The sequence below is a fragment of the Lissotriton helveticus genome, chromosome 4_1 (genome assembly GCF_964261635.1).
Source record: "Lissotriton helveticus chromosome 4_1, aLisHel1.1, whole genome shotgun sequence".
In the NCBI taxonomy this organism is placed as follows: Eukaryota; Metazoa; Chordata; class Amphibia; order Caudata; family Salamandridae; genus Lissotriton; species Lissotriton helveticus.
The window spans coordinates 1,589,335,481-1,589,355,088 of record NC_136063.1 but is presented as its reverse complement, the minus strand read 5'-3'; the positions used below and the strand labels follow the sequence as shown (position 1 = coordinate 1,589,355,088).

At 45.7% G+C, this 19,608-nt stretch overlaps 1 protein-coding gene across 1 annotated transcript in view; it reads right to left on the bottom strand.

Annotated features, from left to right (window-relative positions):
- VPS41 (VPS41 subunit of HOPS complex) overlaps positions 1 to 19,608 on the bottom strand; it is an 841,276-nt gene that overhangs the window by 741,441 nt on the left and 80,227 nt on the right. Inside the window, exon 2 of the mRNA XM_078688207.1 lies at positions 9,896 to 9,934. Coding sequence (XP_078544333.1) covers positions 9,896 to 9,934 — 39 coding nt within the window. The remainder of the gene's footprint in view (positions 1 to 9,895; positions 9,935 to 19,608) is intronic.

Below are 19,608 nucleotides of genomic sequence, written 5' to 3'. Positions count from 1 at the left end.
AAAATAGCACCTAAAATGCAAAACGGCAATCACCCTTATCGGGTTACCTTAGACCAGTTCCAAGTCAAAAGTTAAGGTTGAAGGCAAGGTACTGTCAGTCGGGTACAGGGACCAGGCTTACCCCAGTGGAAATTTACCTTTTGACTTAGAAGATTTCCTGAAGTTAAGTCCTCGTCAACGGGTCAGGCTGCAGGCTGGGTCCGAAGGTGGACTCGACAATGGTAGCCTAGTGAAGCACAGGTCCTTTAAGGAAGCCTCCACTGTGGCAGGAAACTTGACACAGTAATCGTGGATGGCAGGAATGCTCTGAACAGGTGAAGTCCAGAATCAGTGCCCAGGAAAGTCTTGTCGGCCATCAGTAGCTGTTCGATGTCGACATCGGTGAAGCCTCTCCACATTTGGACTTAGAACATTTTCTGGAAGTCTGAATGCTGTCAGTGGGGAAAACCTGCAAATTGAGTCCAACCGACGATCCAATGTTGGCGACTTCAGATTTGGTCCTGGTCTTCACGGTTTCTCAGGAAGAAAAGTTCTGAAAATGTTTCTAAGTGCAGGTTGTAGGGTCAGAAAAGTACACTCTACCACCAGCCAAGGGTCCGGGACCTTGTGGGTGAAGCTAGGGGGTTAGGACTCACTCTCCCAGAAGTCACCAGCAAATCTAGTTGAAACTGGTCAGGTGGGCCCTTGGAAAGTAGGGTTATTGCAGCTTTTGTGGCCCTGTAGTTTAACAGATAGGTTTACTGTCCAATGAGTGCCACTTCGTGGTCCTAGGTACAAGTGAGAGCAGGTCCAGTCCTTTGGTTTTCTTTCCATAAGTTCAACAGTATGTGCAGTCCTTCTGTCTTCCACATTTCCAGAGGTGTTCTGAAGCAGGTAGTGAGGGTGACACATTTATGCCCAGAGCCAGTCTGTGGGTGGGGAAGACTCCAAGCCACTCCTTAACAAATGGGGTAAAGGTTTCCAGGGGTGTCTCTACCTACGTTTGCAGTACTTCCTGAGCATTTTACTGTAAAGTATCCCACAGTGCCCCGCTCTACCTAAATCCAACATGGCAAAACCTTTCTTGCCTTGTGCCAAGCTCTCTGTGCCCACGCAGAGGTGTTGTTATATCATAACCCTCCATCACTCAAAACCTGTTCTGGTGGCAGCCCCTATCCCACCAGGATTGGTGCCTGGCTGGCCTGAAGGACAACGAAGGAGGCAGGCTTAGGTGTGAGTTACATCTGCCTGTGACAGGGGAGGTACCTCTTGAAGTTTAATTAAGTTCCTCGGCACAGCTCAGATGGCCACCCTGTTAGGGATAACATCTCCTCACACCCAAGCCCTCAGTTAGCGTAAAACATCTTACCACACCTAAACACTTTGTCCGCTGTCTGGTATCAAAACACATCTCACCATAGGAGAGACATTAGCCTTCAGGTGACAATAAACACTGTCAGAAAGACACAGTTGGCTTGGGCAGGAAAAGAAAAACTTTCTAAAAGTGGCATTTCCAAAATAGTAAATTAAAATCCACCTTGACCAACAGTTTGGATTTTAAATTACCATTAAAAGAAGTCCTTGAATCACTTCATTTAAAATCTTTCGCTTTTAAAAAATAAAACATAAAAAGAGCAAGACAATAAAACAAAAATAATTAATAAAACAGTTCAACGATCTTTGTCTAACAGCACCACAGTTAAAAAATACACCATAATAAAACAAACATAATCATACCAAAGCTAGTTTGACCTGCTGAAACTTTATTCTCTTGAGAAAAGGAATGATAAAACTTTACAGAGATCCTCATAGTGCCCACAAAGCATAAAGTGCATAGTATCCCATTGTGATTTAGAATCACAGCTACATGGTGTTAACGTCTTAACCTGGGAGTGACCTTCAGGGACCACTAACTCAGTTCTTAACTAAGTCAATAGGAAACTGTGGTTTATATTAGCAACCGCTGTGAGATAAGGTTCAATAGTGGGGGAGGTTTTCAGTACACCATATGATCTCACGGAGGGCTTCTGAAGTTCCTGTACATCGCGATGTTCACAACAGCAAGAATAAAACTTGTGTTTGGTCCAGCTCAAGTCAGATTTGGAAATACACTAGGGATTCAAAAACAACTCCTGGCGACTCAGGCTTGAGAAATTACATTTTATATAGCCCAACCATGGGATGCTAGAGCTTTGTCAAGATTAAGATAATCTCTCAATAACGCACTATTAAAAGCGGTTTCTTCTTAACCTAAACTATGATCCATCATAGTAGAAGGCAAAGGGCAGGCTAATTTGATATAGAGCTGAGGCCTAATTCCTCGTGTAATATATAGGACAGTGTACTTTGAGGAAGGGAAATCCGTAGAGGCAAAAAACGTTTGGATTTTTGAAGAATCCGAGTACTTCCAGATGTAACTGCCATAAGAGAAAGCTGATAGACATCTAGCCATATATATCTTGAATCAGGTGTTTACCGGCTTTAGCCCCAGTCTGGCACTAAAATCATATACGGATGCAACAGACCTTGCCAATAAAAGGATTTTTTTGAACTATTAGTGGCAACCAGTAGCTAGAATGCTCGAATAGTAGATAGCTAAATGATTCAACCTGACTAATAATGTTGCTCTGATTTTTGAACAGCGAATTTCCTTCTGCAAAATAACGCACATTTTTTGAAAATTACACATAATTACATAAAGTGCAGAACCAGCATCTGACACTACATTTTGGATATGAGGACACATTTCCTCCTGTTATTTTGCTGTGTGTTGTACTTCGTTTTTGCTGATCTAGATACTTTGGGCACTTTGCCACTGCTTCTCACTGTAAATTGTTGAATGAATTAGTGATTCCATGATTGACATATTTGATCTACCAGTCAGTCCCTAGTACAGTGCTCTGCATGTACCCAGGGCCTGTAAATTAAATGATGCTAGTGGACCTGCAGCACTGATTGTGCCACCTACATAAGCAGCCGGTAACTCAGACCAACCACTGCAGAGTCTGTGCACAGTTTAGTCCTGCCATGTCGACTTGGCTAGTGCATCCACTTGCCAGGCCCTAACCGTCCCTTTTCTTACATGTGAGTCACCCCTAAGGTAAGGGTGCAGTGTATGTGAAAGGTAGGACATGCCCTCGTGTGTGTGTGGCATGTCCTGATAGTGAAATACTGCCAATTTTGTGTTTCACTATTGTAAGGCTATCTGTCCTATACGAAAGAACAGGGAGTTTGCTTATAACATCTTATAAACACAACTTATAAGCACAACTACCCGGGGGAACAAGGTTGGAAAATAAAGTTTAGTATGCCTGAACTCAGAATGTTAAGATGCATCTTTTAGTAAGGGTGATTTTTACATTCTGGGTTTAAAAATACCACTTTTAGAATGTAGGTATTTTCTTGCTTAGTCATCCAGTGTGCTTCTGCTAGGTTGTGTACTGACTGTCTGGTTTGGGAGTGACAGGGGTTGGAGATGTACATTCTGTTCAGACAGCCACTTGGAGGGGTTAGGTGTGTCCTGCCTTTCCAGGGTGAGTCAGGGCTGGGCTGAATAGACCTGGGCTGCAGTTAAAGTAGGGGGAGGGGATTTCCTTTCATCTGAATTGGCCTGGTCTGCCTTACGCAATGCCGTAACCACCTCCTGCCAGGAAGCTGCACCAGAGAGGACAGTACTGATTTTGACTGAGCACAGGGCTTCTCTGCCACCAGGGAACAAAGGATTTTGCTGTTTAAATGTTGGCACCCAGACTCCAGAACTTTAGATCACTTATGGACTTCAAGAGGAACCTCTGCCAAGGAGAAGAGCTGGAGAGAGTGGAGGAGGAGTACTGCCCCTTTGCTGTGTGCTGTCTGGGGTTGGCCTGCAGTGGCTGTTTCTGCCAAGGAGAGGAACTGTGTGTGCTCCTGCTTGAGAAAGTGTCTCCAAGTGCTTGAAATAGAGCTTGCCCCCTGTTCACGAGGTCTCAGGAACAGCAAAGACCTCACCATGCTTCTGGGCACCGTCTCAGGTTCCGCTGGGTTCAGTCACCGCTGAAGAAAAGTTTTACATAAAAAGGGTAGACCCAATGGTACTGGGACCTGGGTGAGTACTAGTACAGTGGATTGTGGCCCCAGTAATCAAGGACTAACTACACTTTTGAAAAATAAAATCATGTAAGCATAAAGATAATTCTACAACAATGATTCTTCAGAAGCAAATGGTATTTAATCACATTGCCATACAAAATTAACTTGGTATATAGAAAAGGATAATTACATATGTACAAAAGATGCCCGGCAGGACAGAGAAAAGGGGGATGGGTGAGTGAATTTAAGCGAGGATAAGTGGTCATAGAAAAACATGGAAAAAAGGAGTGAATGATTTTTATAAAGTGACTCATTTATGAAACTCAACAAAAAATCCAATACATTTGGTCGCACCTCTGCTTAAACTACTTTATATTATTTTTTTGTTTAAATATCTTTATTGGTATTTTATGATTTTATCATAACTAATTTCAGAGTGTTGTACAACATGTCTGAAGATTGATCACATATATATATGGCACATATGAAGAATAGCATTACACATTTCAACAGTGCAATATTATTAGTGTACTATTCTTAATTACAAACATTTATAACGCATATGAATATGCATTCTGAGATCTTTGTGTGCTATTGCTCACACGTGTTGCTACATCACGATTCATAAAGTAGAGTCATAACCACCTACTACGAACACGTCAGGCTGGTACCGACATGACGATACCTAATATATATATATATGATCTGACCTTACAGAAACTGTTATTAAACATTATCATCGCAATACTGCAAGAAAAGAATCCCATGATGAAAAGAAACAAGGGAAATATCACTGAAGAATACAAATAAGACATATTTTCTATAACAAAACTAAAACTTGGAATATAAAAACTACCATCAGTTGAATGCAAATAGAGTCAATACTACACGACTGGGTATGGAGGTGTATAATCAGTTCTGTACTACATAGTGGCTCGCCTAGTCGGAATTTGAATCAGCACCTGTATCCAAATACAAAAAACAAAAAAGGAAAAAATGACAAGGGGCAATTCCACGCCTAGGGTTAGGCAGGGCACATGTGACCACCCACAGTGAACCAGGGGGCTCATAAGCTGTCAATTCTACGCGCTCTAAAGTGTATCCGTTCCTCCATGCTGTGCACTGAATCGCTAGTGTGTCTGCTACAGATCAATAGATGAGGCATCACCTCCTTCCGCTATATCACCACGTTGGAGGGCAGTGAGTAGTGTATCCCAGCTTTGCGCAATTGGATATTTGCGGAGCCCCACAGTCTCCTCTCTGTGTAATGCAGTGCTTTCCGCCTGCACCCTGATTGTGAGTGAGTGCTTCCAGCTAATTGCCTCTGGGTGATTCGCATGTTTCCATTTCTTGGTTATCAGTCTATTTGCGGTTATCAGCCCTAGATCTCGGAACCTCAAGGTAACTTTGTTCTTTTTGGATCTGGCAAACAGCCCTAAAATACAAACTTTCCATGACAGTGTCAGGGGTGTGTCTGTGCATAGGGTAAGGGTTGTGGCCACTTCCTGCCAATAATGTTGAAGGGAGGCACAAGCCAATAGCATATGAAGCATGTCCGCATCTAGCTGCCGGCAGCGTGGGCATGCAGAGGTAACAATGTGAAAATATCTATTTATCTTATCAGGTGAGAGGTACGCCCTTTGTACAATGTATGTTTATATAAGCTTGAACCTAGAGTACCTCTGTATATACCTAGAGCCAGCTAGGATAAGGTGGTGGCCGTGGAAACTAGACAGCTGGTGGAACAGATGATAGATTTGAGAGTGGGTCCAGGGCTGTTGCAAAGTAGCTGTGTCTTCCAGACACCTGACGTCTAGCCATTTCGTTGCCCATTGAAGCTGGGCAGCTAAGTAATTCAGCTCCATATTTGGGACAGCCAGCCCACTCTAGCTAGTAGGAGCATACATCTTCCACAAGGCAACTCGCGGTCCCCCTTTATTCCATTTTAAATCTCGGAAGAGATGCTCCAACTCTCGGAAAATCCTGGGTGGGATATAAAGTGGGAGATTCAAGAAATAATACAACAGCTTAAGAAGTACGATCATTTTCAGCAGGGTGATGCGACTTATGACATTTAGTGGAAGCGTCTTCCAGAATTGCATTTGGGCTCATATAGCCGAGATTGCTCTTATCAAATTACCCTCCAACAAGTCGTCGGGCATCCGGTATATAAATATACCGAGATATCTGAAGGTAGTGGGACACCATGTGAGTAGTGAGCCATTAAGAAATACATCTTCCTCTGTTGTATCGGTATTAAATGGGTATATCCCCGATTTAGCCCAATTAACCCGGAGTCCCGATTTCTCTTCAAAGGTTTCGAGTATGCCTGTAATGGACGTCTGGATAGCAGTGACATCTCAAAGGTAAAACAGCAGATCATCTGCATAGAGGGAAAAGGTGTGTAGCCCATCCCCCAGCCGTATACCCCACGTCTCGCCATCACTCTGGAGCAGCATCGCTAAGGGCTCCATAGCTAGAGAAAACAGCAACGGGGACAAAGGGCAGCCCTGACGCGTCCCTAGCCTGACTCTAATGGGGTCTGAGATTAACCTACCGGTGCAAACCTGAACAGTGGGACGTGCCATACAATAGGCGAATCATGTTTAAATAGTGCTCCCCAGTTCATAAGGTCATTCCAGAGAGTGAAAGGCATTCTCCAGATCTAGAACCAAGGAACCCGATTGGGCCCAACTATGCATTGTGTATTCCTGCACTCTAAAGAAACTATTGAGAGAGGTGCACCGGGCAGGAACAAAACCGTTCTGATCAGGGTGTACCAGTGTTTTCACTAAGGGTGAAAGTCGCCTAACTAGGAGCGATACAAAGATTTTATAATCTGTGTTAAGAAGCGCCAGCAGGCGATATGAGCCCAGGGAATCAGGGTTTTTGTCGGGTTTAAGTAGGGATACCAGCAGGGCCTCATTCCGTGTATTGGTGAGATTGTAGTCATCGAGCGAGGTTTCATACACTTTCAGCAGCTGTGGCACTAAGATGTGAGTGTACGCCTTGTAAAATTCAGTCGGTATACCATCTGGTCCCAGCGACTTCCCATTGGACAGCGAGAATATACAGTCCCGAACTTCCTCTGATTGAAGAGGGGCGTTTAGCTCTTCCCTTTGGGTGTGTGCAGGTTGAGGCAAATCTAATCCCTGCAGGTAAAGCTGTAGCTCCAGGGGCGTAACTCGCTTGCGCGATTTATACAAATCTTGATAATGTGTTACAAATGCCCCATGGATATCTCTCTGTGTGAATGCGATACCCCCGTTTGCCGTCCGCACCGATGCTACCGGTGCTGGTGACTCATCATGGCGGATGAGCCATGTAAACAACTTGCCTGCTTTATCGCCCATATGGTGTGTCTGTGCTGAGTGAGAGGCGTAGTTAAGACACCTCAACCGCTCCAGCAGTCGTGCATGTTCCTCCCTGTGCTGATCCAGCTGCAACCGGATCCCATCCACAGCTGCCCACTCACTAGTGGCCAATCTGCGAACTAAAATAGTGAGTTCCTTTTCCAGTTGTGCCTGCATACCTGCCTGTGTCCCCAAACAATGCCCCCTAACGACCACCTTAAGGGCGTCCCATTCCACCAATGGTGAGGTGGCTGTGCCAGCATTTTCCTCAAAATATTGTGCTACGGTGGTGGCTAATAAGTCTTGGAAAGGAGTGTCAAGGAGAACATCCGGCTGGAGGAGCCACACTGGGATCGGCGGCAGCTCGATCCCCCAATGTAGCTCCATCACATGTGGATTGTGGTCAGAATGCGTGCATCCCATATAGGAGGACTTGGGAATACATGGTAGAAAATCTTTCGATACCATGAAGCAGTCCAAACGCACATGAAGTCCATGGGCACCCCAATAGTAGGTATATACTCTATCCTGCGGGTTCCTGTGACGCCACACATCAGAGATGCGCCATTGCGCAGCCCAGTGTGTCAATGCTTTTGCAGCTGTATGCGTGCTGTGACAGGCAAGGGAGGAAAAGATCAGTCTAGGGAGACATCCAATACGCAGTTATAATCACTGCCCAAGATCATGGGTGTCGTGCCACGCAGCTAGTTTTTGTGATATTTGATCTAAAAAGGCTGCATGTTCAGTATTGGGTGCATAAAGTGATGTTAACACTATCGGCTTACCGTCCAGCACAGCCCTGACCACGACATACCTGCCCTCCCCATCTATCAGGGTGTCCACCACTCGAAACTGAGTACCCGGCCTCACCCACACCAGAACCCCACGTGCATACGCGGAATAACCTGTTGCATATAGCTGCCCCCTCCAGCGTCTGTGGAGGCACGTGATCTCTGCCTGAGGTAAATGTGTCTCCTGGAGGAGTGCAATTTGTATGTGGTGACGTTTTAAATATGAATATATTACATAATGGCGTGCTGGGCTATGGATACCTCATACGTTCCAGGTTCCTATCTTTATGGGCACCATAACCGGTGGGTGTCAGAGGTACAAGTGGTCCCATATGGCCAAGGGGCAGGGGAGACTGACGGAGGGCGTGCAAGGGCCATTCTAAAGTGTGCTCCCCTGTGCATACCGAATTTACGACAATCATACCTTTGTTGAGAAATTATGGCATAAGAAACATTAAAAAAACTCACAATAAAAAGTACCATGAGAGCAATTCTGCAACAAGCAATCGCCCAAACTTGTAATACAATAGCACACAACGAACGTCTAGGGGAAACTATTGTGCACAGCAACGCAGGAGCTATCCAAGAAAAAAGAGGGATCGGCATTAGCGGCTAAACCTGTTTCTGGCTAGACACTTGTGAGACAGGGCCACTGCCTGTTTGTTATACATAATATTCCCATATAGGAGGGGGCCAGAAGGGAGGGCATGCCATCAATTCCTGGACCTGCCTTTCTAGGGCCACATCATCTCAACTACCAAAGTAAAAAATAATAATAATAATAATTTTTCAGCTCACAAACATTTAAACTACTTGATATTATGTATGTAGAAATCCCATTAGTTCACTCCTAAGGATGAGGTGTTTCTTCTAGTTCCCTCCAGGTATAAACTATTTTTCAAATTGAAGAAGTGTCTTTGTCTTCAATCCCAGAAAGCACACCACCTTTGCACTTTCTTTGGTGCCACGGTTAGTAGAAAAACCATTAAAAATGTTGATGAATATCAAAAATGTATGGCCTTTGTGGGGTGTCCCAGCATTCTCAAAGCCCCTGGCCTTCCCATTAAAATAGTGATATCCCAATTGCTTACGCATAAAGATATTTTCCATACTTTCATCTGCTATGAGGTTGTAGTTTGCATCAAGAGGCATGAATGCAGGTAGATGGTGACTCATTTGTCATTTGAACTATCCGAGGGTAATATTTGTAAACCGAGTCTTTAATTATTATGACCATTCTGGATTTTCTGCCTAAAAGAAATAGCTTACACACTTCTTTTTAAATTTCAGAATGTCTAATTCAGTAGTTTTTTCCTTAGGGTCTGTAGATGTCCTTCTGGGCTTGACAAACACTATAGTAATTGTCCTCTTAAATTAAAATGATATTGTTGGATTCCCAGAGGAGTAGAGTAGTTCATGAAGTTATATGGACATTAAGCACTCCCTAAACAACAAACAACAAACAAAACACATCTATGTATATGAATAGAACTTCAACTAATCAAATCAGTTTTACATTAATAATAAAATCTCAAATATGTTGAAAACAAACAACTTTTTAGAGCATAAGCATACACTACCATATAAACTAATATGTTCTACAAGAAGGGAGCAATAAATAAATGCTTTTTCAGTGTTACAGCTTGAAAATAACACAGACTGACAGCTAAGGTTCTGTCATGGGACTTTCCGATGCTGTCTTACCTCTGATTCTTCTGTAGATTCTTCATTAGCTGTGAACACCTGGAACCAGAAAATATTTAATATAATTTATTTTCTTCATTTACAACTATATTATTTTTACATTTAGCTAAAATATTTTGGATATTTGTATTTTGGCAGTTGTGTACAAAAGGTCAAGACTAACTACAACTCCAAAATACACAACATGTAAAAGCAGCAGAGCTGACATTGAAATGTACTAGCCCAGACCTACCAAACTTCTAGTATTTTTACAGCTGAAATTGACACGTGCTCCAACATACTTAATAAACTTCCAATACTTTTTATTGTCTTTATTACTTTTTTTGCATAGTGTGGGCATTATCACATGGGATGTTAATGAGCTTTACATATAATGTGTGACAAAGGGTATACATTTCTACATGAGAATCACTGAATGTGTGAGTCACATAAAATAGATCTCACTTTAGAGAGAGTTCATATTGAATATCAGTTTGACTAAATATGTTTGTGTGCATTCGCTGTGCATTGTCAAAAGGAGAGATTGGAATATTGGTTACACAGATAAGAGTTGAGGAGAATTTGTGCTCTGAAAATATTTTTTCTTTACTTCACTCTCTTTATTGGACATCCTAATGAGGCTTAGCAATATATGTAATACATTATTATAAAAGGTTTATACTATGAAATGAATCTAACTCCTTTGCTTACAATTAGTTTACACATTCGTACACGTCACTTTCGCTACTCTCAAAGGATCTTTCCCTCGAGGGCCATAAGAATGTAATGGTCAGTTGAAGGGTCAGGTAACCCTAGGGTCCACCCAAAGTTTACACGGATAGTAATAACACACAGCCTGTGCTAGTCAGGCTAAACCGTTTCCATAGCTTGGTACAGGGCAGTATTTAAAGCCACGCTGATAGCAACAGGAACCTTCAGACACCATGTAGATACTGAACACAACATTTCCCATGGCAGTGGCATTGTAGGTGGAGGACATTTTGGGGTTGAGATGATCACCTGACCCTATTTATTTTGCATATGACTCCCATAATGCAGGTAACCATGGTGGGATGTCAAATGGCTTTGCTGCTCCGTTGCTCAGACATGGCTGCCACCATACTTTCACTGCACTGGTTCCAGAGAGCCTGTACAGCTTCCAGTGATAGCTGGCAAAGCCTTCTTTTTAAACCAAGGAGCCTGTTAAAAGGCACAGGCCTAGGTAAGGAAGCCTGACAAGCCTCAAGCTATTTCCAGTCCCTCCATACTCTTCTGTAGCTTTGATGGGGGTCTCATATCTTACGAAATTGCAAATAGAGGATCCAGCTACTGGTACATAAAAGCAGAAGGAGGACAGGGAAAGAGGAACATCTAGTGGCAGTGGCAATACACCACTGGCAATGAAGCAATAACTAGACATGTACTCAGGCTCAGCATTCCCACATGATGACCCATGACAATCTACACAGGAGAAGTATACCCTGTATGTCCTGTAAAACTACTAAATAGAAAACCAATAACTTATGAGGAAAATGTTTTATTTACCAACACTATTCGTATACAGACAGTGTCAGTCCTAGTCCTCACTGAAAGGGCTTCCCCCAAAACACCACTCTACTTAAGTCACCTGAAATTGACATTGTTTTAATGCAATCAATGATCTAACCTCTGATTTTGGTGTATATACTACAATGTTTTCATAGATAGTCCGGAAGACCCATATAATTTCGGAATCAATGGAGCCAGTAAATTGTATACAGAGCACGTTTTGATAGTTTGATTTCCAAAAACCAAAAATTACTTTGAGAACCTGGTTGTGAAGTAGTCGCAATCTTTGGCCTTTAGAGTGATATGATTAGGTTATTAGATGACATCTTTCGACAAGTGATTGTGTGGTATGGATAGTGAGGCAGAGCCTGTGACAGATGGCCTGCCATACTTTCATGCACAACGGTGTTTGTGCTGGAATAACAAACACAGCCACGAATGGCTGGAGTACATAAAACGACTGCAGCAAATTAAAGATGGCATCAGGGTGTCAGTAGGTCTGGCATTAGCCAAGACCTTTTTATTTGACTAACATTATGAGCATAATATACTTATTTAAAGGGCCTTTCAGCCACCTATCTTCATCCATTGGCTTGTTGTGGCATTCACAGGTTTCTTCTACCCACTACAGATTACAGTATCGAGCAATGGGTCAGTTTGCGTAAGCCACTTGTTAACTTCACTTTGAAAGGCTGCATATTGCTCTTTCACAAGAAGTAAATACGCACCGCACATAAAGTATTTCCATTAAGCGCCAATATTATTGTTTTTATTTTAAAATTACTTTAGTGCTATCTTTGTGTGTGAGCACAGAGCAAAATCCAGCTTTATCAGATCCTATCTCCTGCTAATGCTGTTGTAAAATCCTCTTGCAGTAGCCTTGTGTTAGAAATGGGGGTTTCTAGTTTGAAATGGTTTGCACTGTTGTCCAAGTAGGGACCCTTCTTCCTAGTCAGGGTAAGATTGATACACTTCTAAATGACCCTCCTCTCCCCCTTGGTTGCTTGGCATGAGAAGACAGGCTGATCTCAGAGGCAGTGTGTAAAGCATGTGTGCACACATACAGTAATACAGTGAAAACACTACAAATGGACACAACACCAGTTTGGGAAAATACGTAATCTTTATCTAAACCAAAGAAGACCAAAACATCAAAAATCCACGATACAGTAATCAAAATGTACTTTTGAGAAGGTAAAAACAGTTCTGTCCATAGAAAACTATAGATGCGACACTTTCAACACAAAGTACCTTGGATGCATCAAAATCATAAAGAAAGGGGGGCGTGGTTAGCAGCCGATGAAGATGGCCGCAGTTTAGGGAGGCTCCGTGCTCCCCGAGCCAACCCTGACAATCCGCTCACTAATCCGGCAGCTCTACTCACCCCCGACCGTGAGCTGAGGGGGAGGATTAAGCGGAGACCCGAAGGATCCAGTCCCAGAGTGTGGGGAACTGTCTCATATCCGGCTGACAGCGAGCGAGGCTCTGGGGCCTGGTGCGACGCGACGAGCCGGGGCCTCGAGTTTCGGGCCTCTTACTGGTGTGTGGGCCAAGTGACGAAAGGAGGCGAGGGGCGGCTGGATACGTATACCCGCCTCAGCGCTGATCCTACTGAGCTGCTCGGACCTACGGGTGATCCCGCGAGAGCCCGGCAGTGCGGTTCGCAGCTGCTGGGGTGATTCTGTACCGCCGCGCCTGGACAGGGGGCGCAGGCGGGAACCAGCCATGCGGTGCAAGGTGGCCATTTGCGGCATCAAAGAAGGACAGAGATCGGGCCGCATTGCCTGCTAATCAGATGCTGGGGAGCCAATGAGACCCAAGCCGGTACAGTGTCCTGAGGTGGAATGAGTGACGTGGACTAATGCTGTGCTTGGGAGTCTACTGAAAGTGATGGTGCACTGAGGCCTGGTGAAGCGAGGTGAGCCGGGGCCTTGAGTTTAGCGACTGCCCGGGGACCTCGGGTTGGAAGGAGAGGCGAGGGGCGCTTGGCGGCCTGGACCCACATTTTTGCTGGCACCATGGGATTACGTGTGGACACTGGCGGTAGCACGTGGGGGGCTCTGAAGTGCAATTGTACGACGGCAAAATACTTCTGTGCTGCCACGATTAACCTGGATATGTAGAGGGATCCTGTGAGTGGAGTGGGGCGACCTGTTGTGGCATGCCAATATCACAAGGAACAGCGTGATACTATATGCCTTAAAGACGCTGCGGAGCAACTGTGGTGCATATCAGTGGGCTGCCCGGACAACAGTGAGTGACTTTGTCTGTCTTGCAGCTGGGGACTGTAATTGAATTGCGAGTACCACTGGGTTAGGAGAAGCCCCTTGACAGGTGGACCCGGCACGGGCGCAAGAAAATTGCTACAGTGAGCGGCAGGAACGCCAAAGGCTCTAGCCTGACAAAACTGGATAAGTTTGCCTATGCCAAGACACAGGTGACGGTGCCTAACAGGGATGCCGCACCACCAAAGGGCGAAGGTGCCGGCGAGGAGCAGGAAGTGACGCTGCAAGACATTATGGTGATCTTAAATAAGGTGGACTCCCGCATTGAGACCCTTGCAGTGGATCTGTCCTTAATCCGGGCTGATTTTAGTAAAATGTCGACGAGAATGTCTGAAGTCGAATCTGTCACAGAAACGTTAACAGCGGATACCACCACTCTCAAAAAACAAGTGAACCTCCTCATGGCTGAAAACAAAATACTAGCTGCCAAGCTGGAGGACCAGGAGGGACGATCAAGGGGGAACAATATCCGCCTTATTGGTGTGCCAGAACAGACCGGGGGACCAGCCCTTGACCTATTCGTGGAGGATCTGATAACAAACCATCTTCAGCCACGAGGTTTGTCAAACTATTTTTCTGTTGAACGCGCGCACCGGGTTCCGGGAGGCAGACCGAGGCCTGGGGCGCCACCGAGGCCTGGGGCGCCACCGCGGCCTATCTTGGCCCGTATTTTCAACTTTCGGGACAGGGACGGGATACTGCAGGCCGCGCGCGCAGCTCCCCCAGTAAAGATCGACAACGCAAATGTAACGATTTTTCCTGATTACACTGCAGCCGTCACAAAGCAACGATGGGGTTTCCTGGATGTCAAAAAGACACTTCGCGGCCAAGGCATCAAATACTCCATGCTCTTTCCAGCTAAGTTACGGGTGGAGGCCGAAGGTAAAACGTATTTTTTTGTCACGCCGGAGGAGGCGCAGGAATGGCTGGAGGATTGACGGAAGGCTGGGCGATCTGGCAGAAACAGTGACAATGGAAGTTGGCGCAGAGACCGTGCACTGAGTGAGGAACATGAGTGGCAAGAGGCGTGGACTGCTTTACGCATTACCGCCTAACGCGGTGCTGGACACGAGGGTGTAAGTACCATTGCCTAGATCTCGATAAGAAAAAAGGAGTTCGCCAAGGCTATAATTAGGCGCAAATGGAGCACTGGGGACACTTTAGGCTATACTGTTGTGAACTGCCAAATGGGCAACATAGACTTAGTGACTCATGAACAGTTTTTGTGGCTCTGCAATAAGCTTGATATATTTCTCCATAAGATAGTCCTACGGCAGGGGTTGGGGGGATGGGGAGAGGTCTGCGAAGCTAATGATCTATGAGGGTTTGGGGGCAACGGATACTATCTCTAACCCCTGTCCACTGGGAACTGGAAAGGGACTTAAGCACTCTGCTTGGTTGGGGAGGCGGGTAGTTTTGAATCCGTCAGGCAGGGAGGGAGGGGGTGGGGGGAAGGTAATGTACTCAAGGTTTTGTTTCTTGTTTCTTGCATAGTTTGGAAGGGCACATATAATTAACCGAATGGCTGTTAACATACGAGGGCTGAACTGTCCTGCTGAGTCGGAAACGCTGCAATTACTCTCTGATATGTATGACTGCACAAGGCCAGCGCAACACTAATCAACAAATGGCTCAACTATCCCCGGGGACCCCACTGACTTTACTCACCTGGAATGTTGCGGGGGTTGGGAGACAAGGTGAAAAGAGGTCTAGTATTACAGTACCTAAACAGATGCGCGCCTGCGGTGGCACTATTACAGGAGACACACTTGATGGGCTCTGCGTGTAAGGCCTTAGATAGGTCAGGTTACAAAATGGTAGCACACTCCGCATTCTCGTCTGGGTCTAGGGGTGTGGGTATATATGTCAAGAAGCAATTCCTGCTAAAAATACAACAAACGTGAAAAGATGACCAGGGCCGCTTCGCGGCTGTTACGTGCCAATGGGAAGGGAAATCGTTTAATCTAGTCTCAGTCTACATTCCACCTTCTCTACATGCGATAGTCCACCCTGCGTTTAATGCATTTCTGCTTGCTCTCCCGGAGGCAGAGATAATGATTGAGGGAGACTTTGATGACATAGTGGACGGAACCCTGGATAGGTATCCCCCTAAACCAAGTGCAACGGGCAGTCTCCGTATGAGCGGCTTATTAGATGCCCTAGGACTCACAGACGCATGGCGATATAGGCACCTCAACACAAAACAATACACCTTCCACTCAGGGGTACATAACAGCCTCACACGCATTGATTATTTTTTACTTTCATTGGGCAGCCTGGGGGGGAGAGGGGAGGAGGGTGGTTGAGGTGGAGATTCGCCCTAGGGGTATATCAGATCACTCACCAATACTGCTGTCCGTGAGATGCCGCATTTTCCATATATATCCAAGTCACTTGCTTATACCTGAAGTATTAAAGGGGGTTACTGGAGCAACTCTGCACTTTTTACAAGAAAACGCATCGTCGGTGGAATCTCCCAGCATTCTATGGGAGGCCTATAAAACGGTGGCGCGTGGACATGCCATAGCATCTATCACAGGGTACAAATGGGGAAAACGGGCGGAACTAGATAGTATAGAATCTGACTTAGATGCCTCAACAGCGCAGCATGCAGAGCACCCAACGCCCCATACCTCCCAGAGGGTGCGTCTTAAGCAACGTGGATTTGTGGCGTACCAGAAAGAGATGGTCACTGCCAGATTTCAGGCCACGCGCCACAGGGTATACAAGTTAGGGGATAAGGCTGGCAAATTACTAGCTTGGCTAGATAAAAAGGAGAAAGCAGACAGAATGATTGCGCGACTGTGTACGCCCACAGGCTCCCTGATGACTGCCCTGTGTGACATAGTGGCTACTTTGGCCGACCATTTTGAGCGCGTATATGCCTCGCGTTCAGCGTTTACGATAGAGGAGGCCCAGGAGTATATTAAAGATATTGATATGCCGAAACTCACGCCAGAGGCAGCACTACTCTTAGAAGCCGACCTCTCGGTTGAGGAATTGCAGACGGCTATTGGCTTCCTAGCGTCTGGTAAAGCGGTGGGGCCAAACGGGATTCCCGTCGAACTTTATAAAAGAACTTCAGACTTGACGGCCAATTTCCTTTTGAACATGTTTCATGACAGTCTCGAGGCTGGAGAACTGCCACGAGACCAGCGGTTGGCCACAATCATAGCTATCCCTAAGCCAGGCAAACCCCCTGAGGATTGCAGTTCATGCCGCCCAATATCATTGATCAATGCTGAAGCCAAAATACTAGCCAAGTTACTGGCGCTGCGATTGACCCCCCATATATCGTCTCTAATACACCCCTATCAGTCCGGGTTCATGCCCCAGCGGAGCACAGCACTTAACTTAAGGCGATTACAAGCGGTGTTGGCTCAGAGGTCCTCCATTCAGGAACCCGCAGTCATTCTCTCCATGGACGCAAGTATGGTGTTTGATGTGGTAGAATGGCCGTACTTATTTGCAGCCCTGCGACACTTGGGCTTTGGTCAAAGTTTTGTGCCTGGATTCGCCTCCTCTATACTAATCCGGTGGCACATGTTGCAGCCAACGGGCATATATCGAGGGACTTCCCGCTGGCCAGAGGGACACGGCAGGGGTGTCCACTGTCCCATTATTATTTGCGTTGGCTCTAGAACCATTGGCGGCGTAGATCAGATGGGAACCCTCAATCCGTGGGCTTCGATGGACCGAAACTTGGGAAGATCGCATATCACTATATGCAGATGATGTGCTACTATATTTCACATCTCCCAGAAAATCCATCCTAATGCTCCTGAATGTGTGCGAATAATTTGGTCGAGTATCAGGGTACACTATTAATTGGTCCAAGTCTGTACTCTATGTGCTGAGGGGTCCGCCACCATTGCTACCCTCGGATTGCCCGCTGCAGGTTACTGACGAGGCCTTCAAATACTTGGGCATCTATTCAACGCCTGACCTTAATGAATTCTACGTGAAAAATGTAAAGCCCCTGCTGGAGCGCTTCAAGCGCGATGCAACGGTCTGGCGTAGTCTTCCTCTCACGCTATTGGGTAAGGCAGAGCTGTACAAAATGATGACACTCCCCCGTTTTTTATAGGTCCTCGAAAATACCCCAATCACAGTCCCGCAAGCAAACTTCAAAGCCATAGCGGCTGAAGTTTCCAGTTTATTATGGGGAAACAAACGGCTCAAGACAAGCTGGTACGTAGCTTGTACGATGGGGGGCTATCCCTCCCAAACGTACAGCTGTATTACTGGGCGGAGCATCTTAAAATAATTAACCACTGGCTGCATGCCCCACAAGACGAACCTGCGTACCAAGCAGACAGGCAGGAACTAGAGGAGGACGGACTGATGTCAGCCTTATATAGCAAACGTAGGCCTCCTTCCCTGACTGGTCCAACAGCACACACAATTCACATATGGTATCAGGCGCAGGCTCGATTAAAATGTTTAGGGGCTATCACACAAATGACGCCACTCTGGGACTCACAAAGGCTTGGGCGACTTTGGAATAGTAAAGGATTTAAAAACTGGGATAGTATTGGAATTTCCACCGTGGGTGATCTTTGGAAGAGGGGAGCTGTGGTCGAGTCTACGCACCTCGAAGCCCAGTATGGCATGGCACAGGCAGAGAAGTTTAGGTATCTACAAATCCGGCATGCACTTCAGGCGATCCTAGAACCAGGCACTATCATATCGGAGGCCACTCCGTTGGAGGATAGACTTCTGACGGAACACATGCATAGAAGGGCGACATCTTTTACCTACCGTAAGTTAGTCAACAATCTGCCTGATCTGACGTCCAAGCTGCGACAAAAATGGTCCCAGGATGTGGGCGACTTTGATGAGTCAGAGTGGCAAGAGGAACTATCATCGCCGCGTTAAATGGCTATACCCTCACGGCTCAGACTGGTCCAACTCCAAGTGTTGCACCGCACGTACCACACTAGAACAACACTCTATACAATAGGGGAAGCTCAACAACAATACTGTTTACGGAAATGTGGGGAGGAGGGTACATTTTTTCACACCTTCTGGGAGTGTCCCCATATCGCAGCGTACTGGGCTAAGGTAATGCGCACCATATCGCAGACTGTGGAAATTAAAAAAATACCAGAACCAAGACACGGTCTGTTAAATGTGTGGGAGTCTAATGACCTCACCCACCAAGCGCAGGATTGGGCGATGCTAGGTATGACTTTCGCTAAGCACAATATTGCTATGTTGTGGGGGTCGGATGAAACGCCTACGCTTCGGAAGTGGTGCAAGGATGTGGACAAGGTAATGGTGGCCGAAAAGGCGGTTTCTATCCACCGTGGTTGTCCCCGAAAATGGGAGAAGGTATGGGGAGCATGGAACAAGTATAGAGGATAAATCTGTGACCCACCAGAACTCGAAGCAGATGATGTATCTTCATAACATGACCGTGATGTCGGAGGGGTCCGGGATGGGGGCCAAATGTACTGTTCCTTCCAAACTATTGATGTGGGAATGTGTAGCGTTGCTTCAATTTATAGCTCTAATTGCAGCCGCTCATGAATATCTTCTGAATGTATTTTGCCCTGATTTTCAAAACAAATCAATAAAGTTTTATAAAAAATCATAAACAAAAACAGCTGCAGGGGAGGTGATGTGGAAATCTGAAATAATTCCCATTAGCATAAGCTGAAGCCATTTTGGTTGTGGGATCCATTTTGTTAGCTATGTAATTCTTTCGTCTTCACTGTTGCTTGCCCTTCTATTCTGCTTGAGTCAACAGCTTTAGTTACTCCTTCTGTACTGGGCCAAAGCAATGTATGTGCTGAGCAAAGGCCTGTAGCTGCTGAAATGCAAATGGTTAAAGATGTAACTGTCAACTATTTTCTGCTGTTGTAAACAGTTCTGTTCCCCTTCCCACTTTGCTGACTA